At 28.1% G+C, this 14,368-nt stretch overlaps 1 protein-coding gene across 1 annotated transcript; it reads left to right on the top strand.

Moving 5' to 3' along the window:
• The first annotated feature begins 204 nt into the window (after positions 1 to 204).
• LOC119678928 (fatty acyl-CoA reductase wat) lies at positions 205 to 4,070 on the top strand. Its single transcript, XM_038091029.1, has 10 exons — positions 205 to 274; positions 1,376 to 1,450; positions 1,516 to 1,628; positions 2,239 to 2,487; positions 2,625 to 2,880; positions 2,944 to 3,054; positions 3,116 to 3,197; positions 3,270 to 3,509; positions 3,572 to 3,829; positions 3,908 to 4,070. The coding sequence occupies exons 1-10, from the start codon at positions 214 to 216 to the stop codon at positions 3,996 to 3,998; spliced, it is 1,536 nt and encodes a 511-aa protein (XP_037946957.1). The 5' UTR covers positions 205 to 213; the 3' UTR covers positions 3,999 to 4,070.
• Positions 4,071 to 14,368: the final 10,298 nt, after the last annotated feature.

The raw sequence follows: 14,368 nt of genomic DNA on the forward strand, positions 1-14,368 counted from the left end.
TCAGTTTTTGTTAGATTACTAAAGAGATATATGCATTATCTTTCCTCTTAATTAATTTTAAACACATTTTTATCAATTTATTTCTCCAATTGATGGTTTCATTAATTTGTTTGGTCAAGTGCTGGATGCTCACAATTATATTTAATTTTTTTAGTTTACAAAAAAAATCCTTCTAAACAAAGCTTTTGCTTTTATTTTTAGATAATCGAAGAAATGAAAAATCATTTTAAAAACTATTATGAAATGGACAATCATCTAATAACTGAATTGGAGCGTAAGTACATTTTCATTTTCACTTTCTCAAGTCCATTAAGCCCGAACACTACACTTTTATTTTTTTATAAAATATAAATCTTATAACTACCAATAAAGTATTTAAGTCATATAATAACGAAGAAAATTTGCTCTGTAGGAATTCCCAAATATAGCTTGTTCACAGCTTGTAAAATCATCATACTGAATTCTTGAAAAAAGGGGCATGTGTTTCTATAAAAAATCTATTGCAACTTGGAATGTAGCAATATTCTCATCGGTATAAAATTGAACAAAACTTACCATTTGTATATGAGAAACATTTAGACAGTTTTTTTTTTTTTGTAATTATTGAATTGTGCAATTTAATTTGTTAAGCTTTAAAAAAGTTAAAAATTATGTATTAATTATTTGAAAGTATTTGCTTGCATATTGTAGAAGGTTAACTTAATGGCAGATTCCTTACATAAACATAATTTTAAATACAGGCGTAATATCTTTTTAATCATTAACTATCAACCATTACGTAGACTACTAATTACAGGGAGGGAAATAGAACCAATCTTATTGTTTGCATAATTATGCATGCAAACAAATTCAGATTCATGAGTGGATCACACCCTATATTGCACATGCCAGTTGATTATCTATTAAGTAGCACTGTTCAGAAATTTGAAAAGCCTATACAGAGTCTGGGCATTCCGTCTATTAAAGTACCAAGTACATTTACGTCGATTGGCAATTATGTGCTTACTAATTCAAAGCTATTGTCGTGTACAAATATTTACGAACTATCACCCCATTTCATTGAATTTATTTCGAAATATAGAAATCAAGCTTGAGTCGCTCTTAGCAAAAATAAAAGTGCAAAGTGCAGTGCCAATCTGAAGGAGCTCGGCAATAAGATGCAATAAGTGCACTTCAGAGTCTCCCTTGTGTTAACTTACGAAAGCATTTGAGTTTCTCGCTTAAAATTTTGCTTTGCTGTCACAATTACTTTGCAAAATACAAAAAAATTATAATAAACTTCCAATGTAATTATGATATATACATTTTTTGCATTTAGTTGAATTTACTGTATAAATTAACAATGTTTGTTTTTGTTTTTGTTTTTATTGTATAGAAGAGTCACCGATGCAGAAATTTTACAAAGACAAAGGCGTTTTTCTAACCGGTGGCACGGGCTTTTTTGGCAAAAGTGAGTATTGTTTAAAATTAATTAAATGTGTTTATTAAAATGTTTAATTATTAAATCTCAAATAGTTATTATAGAAAAACTGTTACGCGTTACTGACGTTGCGAATATATATTTACTTATTCGTACTAAAAAGGGTAAAGACGCATTTGCACGCATTGATGATTTGTTCAATGACCCTGTAAGTAAAGATAACATGTTTTATTTAAACTTAAATAAAAGTCCCTAGACTACACATAGATTAAAAATGAATGTTGTGAATCCATTTACAGTCGAAAAAATATTAACTTTAAGACTTCTGTCCAGAAAGCCGACTGTAAATTGATTGAGCTATACATATATATACATTTGTACTGGTGGGAAGAATGCCCGTTTCTGCATTGTTTTCGAAATCTGTTTTGTTATACAATCGTTCAACTTGACGAGACTGTTTCTAATTGATCATATTTCAAAGTATATCGATCTATATGTCTATTATGAAACGATCTGATGACCAGTGATGAATGTACTATACACTATATAACAATTAGATTTCCACTAGTAATAAGCTATGAAACATATATATATATATATATGTATACAGGCTCTGATGTTTCCTTCATTCTATCAAAAACAATCTGACATACTCAATCCGCTCTTCTCATAAACCTTTGTTAGGTAAGAATTATATGGGCGAGGTTTTAATTTATTTACAATATGTAATGAAATTATTAAAAAAGAAGTATAAATGTTATTTTTCTTTATTAAAATTCTATATCCTTAAAATATACACATCGAATATCTCATTTTAGGTGTTTGAGAAACTTAAGAAATGTAATCCAAATTATCGTGAGAAAGTAACTATTATCAGTGGCGACTGTTCTCTGCCTTCACTAGGAATTGATGAAAATGAACGTGATATAATAAAAGATAATGTCAATATTGTTATACACGGTGCTGCAACTGTTCGATTTGATGAGAAACTAAAAATGGCAATTGCTATCAACGTCAGTGGAACCAAAGAAATACTCAAACTGGGTAAAGAAATCGTGCACTTGAAGGTAAGCCACTTGGCTTGAAGCAATTCAATTAATTCATTTTTGTGGTGAATTCGTGTATAGCATTTTAATTATTATTGCTGTTTTTTCTTTCATGTAATTGTTTTATTATAAATTAAAATTCTAACTTTGAATGGAAGGCATTTGTACATGTTTCCACGGCCTTTGCTCACTGCAATCATAGGTATATTCAAGAAAAATTCTATAATAGTTACTTAACCGGTGAGAATGCTTGCAAATTGGGCGAATGTATTGATGAGAATACATTGAATATGTTAACACCATCTATAATTCAAGATTATCCAAATACTTATACATTTACGAAGGTTCTAGCTGAGAATATTGTACAAGAATATGCTGCTAACCTGCCGGTGACTGTGTTCCGACCTGGAATAGGTAAATTTTATTGAATTTAATATTGAAACCGACTGAATTAATTATGTTCTTTATATTTTTTAGTGATCACTACATACAAGGAGCCCGTTGCTGGTTGGATAGACAATATGTATGGTCCATGTGGTATTATTGTAGGAATTGGTTCCGGTGTATTGCGAGTTTTTAGTGGAAAAGGTATTAAAATTAGAGTAAAAATTTAAAAAAAATTAACGCAATTGCTTTTCTTATCAAAAAGTTGACAATAAAGCTCATATTGTACCAGTTGATTTATGTGTAAACGCATTACTGGCGAGTGCTTGGGATATTGCCCGAAACTCGTATGTATCCAATTCAAGTCAATTAGGTTATATTAAAATATATCATTATTTAATATTTTTATGTATACATAGCTATGATACGCCTCCGATTTATAATTACGTACCTGATGCCGACAATATAGTCACATGGAAAGAATACATGCAATTCGGTTTTAAATATGGTTGTGATATTCCCCTGAGGAAATCCATTTGGTATCCAAGATTTACTATTGTGCCATCAGTATGGCAGTACCATTTGTTATCATTTTTATACCACACAATTCCGGCTATGTTAATGGACTTGTCAAGGATAGTTGTCGGAAAGAAACCCCAGTGAGTTTTACGTTTTTAAATATGTAATTTTTATTTAATTATTTTATGTTCCCTGTATTAAGAATGTTAAAAATTTATCGGAAAATACATAAATTCTGTTCTGTGATGGAATACTTTAGTGCAAATGATTTTAAATTTGATAATCACAATATACGCAAGCTGTCAGAAAAATTGGATGAAAAGGACAGGCTGCTTTTTGACTTTGATATGCGCAAGTTGAATTGGATTGAACTGTTTCGAGTTAGTTTGGTTGGCTTACGACACTATGTGGTAAAGGACGATCCTGCTAGCATACCTGAGTCAGTGAAACGCTATGAACGGTATTTATATATAAATATATGTATATATATCCTTGACTCATTAACTAACTATATTTAAATTAAATTTATTTCCTACAGCCTTAAAGTGTTACACTACTGCACATTATTCGTAATCTACGGCTTGGCCCTTACTGCACTATATCAGATATGCAAATTAATATTTTTGTAATTTTTGTACATAGAACGTACACATAAAGTATGTTCTTAAAACATAAAATAAATTTAGAATATTTTACCAAAATACAATGTAATTAAATTTAAGTTTTGTAAAAAATTGTTATTCATGTTGTGTAAAATTATTTTTAAAAATTTATCATGTTACATTTAGTGGGGGTAACGAGTTATTTTAATGAAACAATAATAATTTATACTTTACACATATATTTTTTTCCTGCATTATTTTTTTTTGAACGATGTGTAACTATTACACTAGGTAGCACTTCTCGAATTATGTATAGGTTTTATTTGCTAAAAAACTTTTTTTCTTTTTATTTTCTTTGAAAATATTATGTACTCTTAATTAAAAGTGAAGTAATAACTAAATGGAAGATGCACAGAAATATAACAATTAATTTCCGGGTAATATAGAAAACATTGGTTATTACATTGATTTCCAAAATCTTGAAAATTTTAAAAACCACGAATAACACCATACAACATATGATCATATCACAAATATGTTCTTCTATCCAAAAAACAAAAACTTGAATGCTTCGAAAAATATGAGTACTATGTCCCAATTACAGCAGTGTGTCTGCAAGAACATTGCTGCAAGAATGAGATCACTTCAAGGGGTAGATGCATCGTTTCGTAAAAATCTTGCCACAATATAAGCATAACCTTTTAGGTTCTTTTAATTAAAATAAAATGCATTAAAAGAATCTTATAAACTTTTTCCACTGATATTGATTTCTTTTTATTAAATACAGTGATTATGTTTACAATTATTCAATATTTTTATTAATTCTTCTATTATTATTAGCAACTAATATTTGGTTACGTGTGTTTACATTTCATTTAGGCCCGCAGTACCACCAGCCTTTCACCAGCGAAAAGTGCAATTCTGAATTATCATCAGCTTTTCTTGTTGGTCATTGTCCTGAAGAAAGGGTTTAGTATTTTGACTAATAATTATGTCAGCTCAGCGTGGACAAATTTATTGTTTTGTGAATAATGCATTAATTTTTATTGTTAATTAGGCATTATTCAATATTTTCGTATAGAATAATTTGTATAAATAGATTAGATTAGATTAGATTAGATTAGATTAGATTAGATTAGATTAGATTAGATTAGATTAGATTAGATTAGATTAGATTAGATTAGATTAGATTAGATTAGATTAGATTAGATTAGATTAGATTAGATTAGATTAGATTAGATTAGATTAGATTAGATTAGATTAGATTAGATTAGATTAGATTAGATTAGATTAGATTAGATTAGATTAGATTAGATTAGATTAGATTAGATTAGATTAGATTTGATTAGATTAGATTAGATTAGATTAGATTAGATTAGATTAGATTAGATTAGATTAGATTAGATTAGATTAGATTAGATTAGATTAGATTAGATTAGATTAGATTAGATTAGATTAGATTAGATTAGATTGATTAGATTAGATTAGATTAGATTAGATTAGATTAGATTAGATTAGATTAGATTAGATTAGATTAGATTAGATTAGATTAGATTAGATTAGATTAGATTAGATTAGATTAGATTAGATTAGATTAGATTAGATTAGATTAGATTAGATTAGATTAGATTAGATTAGATTAGATTAGATTAGATTAGATTAGATAAGATTAGCATAGATTGGATTAGATTAGATTGATAGAAAGCAATCGTTTCATATTTTATTTTTATTTTCTTTCTTTCTTTGTATTTCAATTTCAAGAATTTACTGGAAAAAAATGATATCTCATAAAGATGACCTAAATGGAAAAGAAGAAAGCCAAATTTTAAGAATTACATAGCTCCAATAAAGAAGTAATATCACAAATAAAGACCTTTTGTGAATGTCTTGACGAATCCTACTAAAAATATGTGTAGAAAATGTAATAAGTAATTAAAACAGAATATATTGAAGAATATCAGTTTGAATATTTCAAAAACCCATATTTATATGTCACACTGAGTTCTGATAACCTGAAAGGGTCAAAACTTAAATTTGAACATTAAAATAGAACCACCGGACCTAATCGAGTTTTACAATACTAATAAAGTATTGTAAGAAATCAGACTGTGCGTTGTTGATGGAAATAATTTATTTTTGCATTCTAAAGCTGCTCTTTAGAATTATGACAACAAAATGCACTCAATTAAAGTACTTGCGCATAGCTGGGAACGAGAAAGAATATGTACTTTTCTATTTTGGACATTTGGAAGCTTGAGGCTCTTGTACAAATCTCTCAAATTAGTTTTTTTACCAAAATACACGTTTGGGAAATATGTACTTCAGCGGCGAAAAACCAGTCAATTATATGTATAGAATTTGCGATAATAAATGCAAAAATACCAATAAAGGAATGAACTTTGCGTTAAAAAAGCTTTTTTAGAGAAGAAAGCTTAAAAGATAATACAAAGCGAAAGAGAAAAAGCGGCGCATTGTACTTGTATGTGTGTCTACAAAGCGCACATTGTATACACTCACATACTCGTACATAAACAAGAAAACTCGCTCGTGTTTTACATACTCTCATGTTCAATAAGTCTCAAATGTAGCAAGCAGCAGACAACACTCAAAAAGATGCTGGGGACATGCTCCATCTCGAGTTATTACAATAATAACGGTTGTTCAAGGGTTGTTCATTCGTGAAATTAATATTGGGAGGCATGTTTGTGATAAAGTTAGATATCTAGGAACACTATATTATCTTCATGTAGTTGTATGTTTTTATGTTATGCTTGGTATTGTTGTTGTGCGGTTAATGCTTTTGTATGTTGAACATAGAAAAACTGAACGTTTCTCGATTTGTTGAAATATTTGCTCGTAAAGTTTCGAGGGTATTTGAAGTTCGTCCTTACGCGCTCGCAATCAGTTTATTGGGAACGTCAAAGCCAGCGGTGGACCAAACTAATTAGATTTCGTAATGACTCTACGCTTATTAAAATTATTAATTTCAAATTTAAACATATTCTCTACCGTACTACTGTGGTTTTAAAATACATAAATAGTTAATATTAATTTGAGTAAAAAAAATTCGGAAGTATATAGAATAAAAGAAATTATTATTTTAAGATACATTATAGTATAAGGACCATTCTTAGACGCTATTAAGTCTCAATTTTTATCTTTATAAGTGGCAACTTTAGTGTTTATATATTTGCAAAGAATTAGAAAAAAGTTGCAATAAAAAACTGAATATAATTTAAAGTAAAATTCCTCCATATCGAGAATGAGATGCTAGATAAGCGATTGCGTGAGTGGGAAAGTGTTTGAGTGCTTGAGTGAGCGAGTGTGGGAGTATGGAATTGTGCAAGTGTGCAAGTGTGTGCCTTACTAAATAATACACAAAAACGAAAACAAAAAATATGTAAAATGAGTGAGCGAATATTATCACAGCTTCTTTCATTACTTTTTTATGCTTTGTTTGTTTATGGCTGTTTTAGTTGGAATAGCATTTAAGGGCATACACAAGTACAACACTTATACTTAATCATAGGATGCTTCTTTATCAAGTGGTATGAAAACATATGTACAAAGAGATTATCTTGTTGTCGCTAAACAAAGCGAGTCTTTTGCATAAAAAATATTTGTTTTTCAATTAAAAGTTATTGTGATTTATTGTTTACGTCATATGTAATTATAACCTCCGATAATTCGTTGAAATTCAAACTATTTAAATAAATCTCACTAATACTAAAAGCATACATAGTTTCTCGATTAAAAATAGCTTAAACAATATCAATAAGTACTACAAAACTGCAATGGTAAGATATTATGTTATATTAGATTATATTCATGCATTTTTGTCATTACCATTCCTTAGTAGTGTTAAGAAATTTTTTTCCTTTTATGTGTACATATATGTATTATTAATACAATAATTCATTAATGAATGATGAATCCTGTAAAATTTCAATATAAAAATTGTTTAAAGTATTTAAATGTGGTAGTTCTACCTAACAATAAGCAAGGAATGCAAAAAATTGGAGACTATACTTTCTTTCTTATATAATGAAATTCTGTCTACCGCCGTGTTGCGTATGAGTAACTAAATTAGTGATATTGAATTTTACATAACACTTTCACAATACTATGTTGATTTTTTTTTTTACAAAAATTTGAAAATTTATGTTTAATACTATATATTATTTAAATTAGTAAAAAGTAAGAAATTATTGAGAAATAAATAAACTATTATAAATAGTGAAGGTGAATTTTATCATTTTTAATTCCATTTAAAATCTCCGAAAATGCATCAAATGTGTTAAAATTCAATTTTTTTAAATTCGGATTATATTTTTAGAAATTAAAAAGGGCTTGTTTAACAATAGTACGCTAATATCATTATTTAGGTATGTCAAATGGAATTCCAAATGATAATACCTAAAGTTTTCTAATAATAATATTTGAATATATAACTATTTTGCAATAATTCCAATTTTATTATTCAAAAACTTTGTTACTGTGGCTTCCATTTTTAAAGAAAAGGCCTTGTTTCAATATTTCAATTTTGTTTTTGTGTTTTATTATTCAAGAGCTCATGTTTCTATTTAAGTATAAATTGAAAACCAATGTCAAATAGCTTCGACATGTTTAAATTGAGTAAAATTTAAAAACACTTAAAAGCTAAACGCTATATGGATAATACGCTATATAATGTACAATAATATATTATAAATATAATATATATATAAATATATAAAGTACAAAATTTAAAAAAAAATCAGGAGAAAAGTTTTTCTCAGCCGTTTGACCAAAAAAAAAACAGTAAAAAATCATAATGGCCAGTTGGGTCAAAGGTCATCAATAACTTTTATTTTTAATTAAATCCAAATTTTTATAATACCTTTAATTCATGTGCGCGGCATAAAAGCCTTTTTCTTTAATTGTTTTCTTTGTTTGATTCTCTTTTCTTACAAACAACAATTGCCGCAAGCATAAGTAAAAACTTACAACTACAAAAACAAGTATGCAGATCAATACACGCATACTTCACTCAACCATTCAAGTTGAATAATACTTAGGCATTTATAAGATATGTGAACGTACGCTGTTCATGTTGCTGCATGAACAGAATTTATACACTATTTACATGTGTTGAAATAGTTTTGTTCAATATACGAAACGAAAACGAAAAACTCTGATTTAATACAAACACTACACACATACTGCAACTTCAATAAATATATATGTATATAGAAAAAAGAAAAAGATTAAGTGCTTGAAGGAATGGTGTATTGGTGTACGAAGTAAACTAAAACTTAACAATCGAAGGCAAGAAATGTAGCAGCTGCAACCTAAACTCGTACTTATGCTTTTCCATTTTACTTCACAGTCGGTTCGCCTTCGAGCTAGGATTTGAGTAAATTTCGTAAAAACTTTAAGTATACTATAAGGTGCCAGGGTGGAAAGTGATAATTTTTATTTTTCTTATATATTTCATGTTATAAGTTTCGCGTTTATGTGTTTGTGTGAGTATAAACGAATGTAATGCGGAAAATGGTTATAGAGATATTCTGCAAATGAATCAATTACAACAACAAACACAAAAATAGCCGAACCCATACCAATAACACAATAAAAGCAACTACTGTATCACAAACTTTCGAAATACTGCACCAGTATCGTGTTTAAAAGAGCGCGAAAGCATCAACAACAATAGCGGCAGCATCAAGGATTTAAACACAAAGGATACCGACCATGGCAGAAAGTGTATGAGTGCACTAGTTACAGTTCGAAACTTTGTTGTAGATTTTGTGTTTGGTTGACGAACCAAACGCATTTTCAACATCTAAGGAGTAAAGAAACAAAGTTCTCCTTGGATTATTGTTTTATTATGCTCGTATTATATTTTTGTTTTTCATTTCTTTGTATTTTATTATAATTTTTTATAACTAAATTTTTTTTATGTAACTAACATTGCTCCCGACTTAAGTAATTGAGAGTGAGTCGAATCAATCTGTGCGATTTCGAGTTCGATTGAAATTTGTATGTACTATTTATTAAATATATATATCTCAAAATAATTTTAAAAATATGTTTCATTCATAGTAATCGTATTTTGGTTTCCTGCTTTTTTTCTTCTTTACGATATTAATGTTGGCCCTGAAGCTCGTTGACACTGTATAGGTGTTTTTCTATTGAAGTTGAACGCATTTGCCATTGTTTATTCACATAAAAGCTTGTGTTGTTCGTGAATGCTCAAAAGCACAAAAGTGCATTGAATATAAATAAAAAAAAGGTTTTTGTTCATTAGAATTTACTAACAAATTTCATATGTGTTCAGATTCAAAGAAATATGATCCATAAAATTTTTGACTGTTTATTTCACTGAAATTTAGTTACTCAACATTCAAATTTTGTGAAATAATAAAAATTAAAGACAATGTTTAATACGGACATGACTCTGAATAATCCATTTTCATTAACAATATAACATAAATATTTTATTATGAGTTTTAAGAAAATGTCATATAATAAACCAAAATATTCCATGCTCAAGACTCTCAGTTTAACGAATACTCAACCAACCGAACCTTCTAAATAAAGGTCGATCAAATTTATGTTTACATGCCTCTATAAAAAGTACGCTCATTAAAATGAAAAAAGATGTGAAGTTCGTTAGTAAAATTCAAAGTATCGAAGCAAATATAATATCCAGGTCAGCAATGTAGACCACAACGGCTGCTGTGGCATCTATAGATGCAAATTCGGAATAAAAAATGTGGCCGTCCTCTTTTAAGCATCATAGCTTTACCACCATCTCATCTATGTCTTCTATCCATATTATAAATATTATACTATTGTAATCTAAAAGTCATTGCCTTAGAAAGGTTTCTTGCGCCAGTCAGATATTAATTTCATTATTGATAATATAAAGCATCATGTTGCGCTTCATTAAGAGAACGTAAATACTAGCTGACTCTATGATTTAACTGCATCAGCTTAAGATACTGTATGAATGACATTAGCTGCGATAGTTGCATCTTTGGAGATTTTAGATCTGAATTTCTTTTAGTTTAACGAATTACTTGGTTGTTTGCAATTTGCAACTTTAGGCTTATCTCTTTTAATGTTTTCATTTTTTTTGCAGTTTAATAATTTAGAACTCCAGCACATTTAACACATTATGACAGGGCTTTTTAATTGAAAGCAATATGACCATACTGTTGACTGTTATAACATTGAGGTAGACCTGTTGTCGGCTTCTGTGCTTTTATCGTAACTTCCAGAGAATAAATTGAAACAGCTTTATAAATTCCTTTGAAGTTCTTCGAAACTTTGACTTTGATTATTTTGAATTGTAAGGACCACGACTTTTAGATAAAGCCACTTAATAGAATTAAAATTTTGGGATAAAAAACTCCTTTGATTTCCTCTGGCCTCCGGATCAATATCTTGGGAACCTCAAATCCCCACATTAATACATCTTTTATCAGCTTGTGAATTGTGAACTTGTGATATTGAATCTTACTTCAAGTAAAAAATCTTTAAATATGTAATTCTTAAATTAATTGTGACTTGTGAACTTGTGATATTGAATCTTACTTCAAGTAAAGAATCTTTAAATATGTAATTCTTAAATTAATAAATTACTGACACAGTAGTATTGCCAAGTCGCAAATTTAGTGATTATATTATTAAAGCAATTAGTTAAATGACGCATAATGATATAAAACTTAAAGACATGATGCTATTGTCAGACGGCTGAATGAAACTGAATGATCTTTGTACTAAGTAAAAGCCATATTGGCTATAAATTTTCTAATTAGAATCAATTCTTAAGTAGTCACCTTACGAAAAAATGGTTAAAATCCCATTTTCTTAGTTGTTAAAATGATACGTATATTAAATATATACACTTTAAACTAAAGTATATTATGTGTAGGTTTTCTATATGAAGAAGCAAAACGTAAGGTATAACATTTTTAATAATGGCTAATAATTAGAATTGTCACTGTACAAAAATTATTACAATAGAATTTTTTAAAAATTGCTGCATCGAATACACTCTAAAATATATGTCCGTTGATATATAGGTAAACGTTCTTACATTGGGGGCATCTATGGATAGATATTTATCTAATAGTACTCCCAACCTTTAATTATATACATTTTTTAATTATTATTGATGATCATAAAGTAAAAATATCCAAATAGTAATTTATGAAAACAACATAATTGTAAAAAAAATTTCATGACAAAATAGTGTCCAATAAAAAACAATATATACATATATATAAACTTGAAGAGAAATAAGTTTAAATCTAATTGCTTTAAAATTAGAAGTCCGAAAAAGCCTGATATTCGATTCAAAACAAACAAAAATATCTCAATCTCTTAATGTGGTATCTTTAGAGTTGTCGCTCTAAAGTGGGGTGCAGACTATCATACTGGTGTGTCATACGAGTTGCGCTCTCTCTTGCTCAAATTTCTTCTAGCGACCGAATTTGAACAGGTATGACACACAAGAGTAAGCAAAATTTTTGAAGAGTGCTTTTGCGGGTAGTGCTGTGAAAATTTGTGTGTTTAAAATAAAATTTTAAAATTGAAAAAATTGATAGTTAACGTATAGGTTGTGCTATGCTTATTGATTATAATGTTGTATATTTTATATATGCCGCGTTTCTTTTTGCGATCTTTATATTCACAGCTTTGGACATTACACAAACAGCGATTACTTTTATTAACATTCGATGAAAGCATCTAAAAATGCTTTATCTGCATCCATATTCATATTTTTTTTAGGTTTATTGGTCATTAAGCACAGTAGTTAAAATGAAAAGATCAGTAAAGAACCGTAGTTAATTTCATTCACTACCTGTAAAGTTTCTTAAGAAATTTTTCATAAATAGATCATACAAATAATGTATATATATATATACATAAGAATGTATATATCTTCATTGTTTTTCAAGAAATTTGATCATTTCCATATTTTTGTTACTTAAAGGTTATTAACATTTAAAATTCTTTTATTTTAATAACAAGTTTTAAGAAAGAAAAGCATATTTAGAATACAAAGTATTATATCTTAAATTTAGGTTATTAATTAATTGTTATTACGACCAATTTTCAATATGTTTTTTTATTACTGGGCTTAGATCATAAATTTAATTATGTTTATATTTAGATGTTTTTTTAAAAAAATTTTACTTATAATCATCGTTTATAAATTAAAATAAAAGAAAATAAAATATTTAATAAATTAAATAAAATATTTAATAAATTAAATAAAATATTTAATATATTATATAAAATATTTAATTGTATTTTAATTTTTTATAAGAATTTTATGTAAAAATTTATATTTTTTTTTTAACTAAAATACAATTAAATATTTTACACAAATTTATAAGTGTAATTTTAATAATAATAAATATAATAATAATAAATACAATAATAATAAAATAATAAAAAAACATATTAAATTCATATTAAAATTTTACATATATCACCTGCTCACAATAAATTTGCAAGGCAAAAATGCTCTTGTATGACGTATGAATCGTTAGGGGTGACAGACTATCATACACAACGCGTATGCGAGAGCTGTTCACCAAAATTTTGGTGAGCACGCCAACACGTTGGTAAAGGTGGCAGACTATCATACCTGTGTGTCATACGACGTTTTTCTCTCTCGTATGACATACCAGTATGATAGTCTGCACCGCACTTTAGGTAAAGACAAGAATGTTAAATACGCCGCTTTGGACAATTGTACTGGCTACTCTGCTCGAAATCAAAACTAACAGTGGAAAATAAACTTCTAGTATATAAAACAGTAATCGCTCCAATATGGAAATATGGAGCCGAAATATGGGGCACAGCATGTAAATCCAACATTCAAATACTGCAAAGACTGCAATCAAAAATACTTAGGACTATCATCAACGCTGAATGGTACATCTCAAACTATGACATTCATCGCGATTTAAAGATACCCTTCGTTGCAGACGTTATCCGAAAAAATAGTAAAAAGCACACAGACAGATTACTTTTCCATCCTAACCCAACAATGAGGCAGCTACCTAATGACGAAGCCACACATAACAGAAGATTGAAACGCTTATTTCCATCAGAACTAGCAAACTAACTAATATATTCATAGTAAATTCATAGCAGTCTATTTAATTGACTCATTTATTATATCATCTATCCATTAATTTTAATTATTTTATAATACTTAGTTTATATAATTTAAAGAAAAGTTTTCTTTTTATCCACTAATAATAGTTCACTCATGTAATTCTTAATCTTGTTTTTGAATTATTACTTGAAGTTCCATTATGTAAAAATGTATACTAAATGCTAAATCTTGGCAGTTGTATAATAAAGGGAAGCAAAAAAAAAAAAAAAAAAAT

Source organism: Teleopsis dalmanni, chromosome 2 (genome assembly GCF_002237135.1).
Source record: "Teleopsis dalmanni isolate 2A chromosome 2, ASM223713v2, whole genome shotgun sequence".
NCBI classification, from domain to species: Eukaryota; Metazoa; Arthropoda; class Insecta; order Diptera; family Diopsidae; genus Teleopsis; species Teleopsis dalmanni.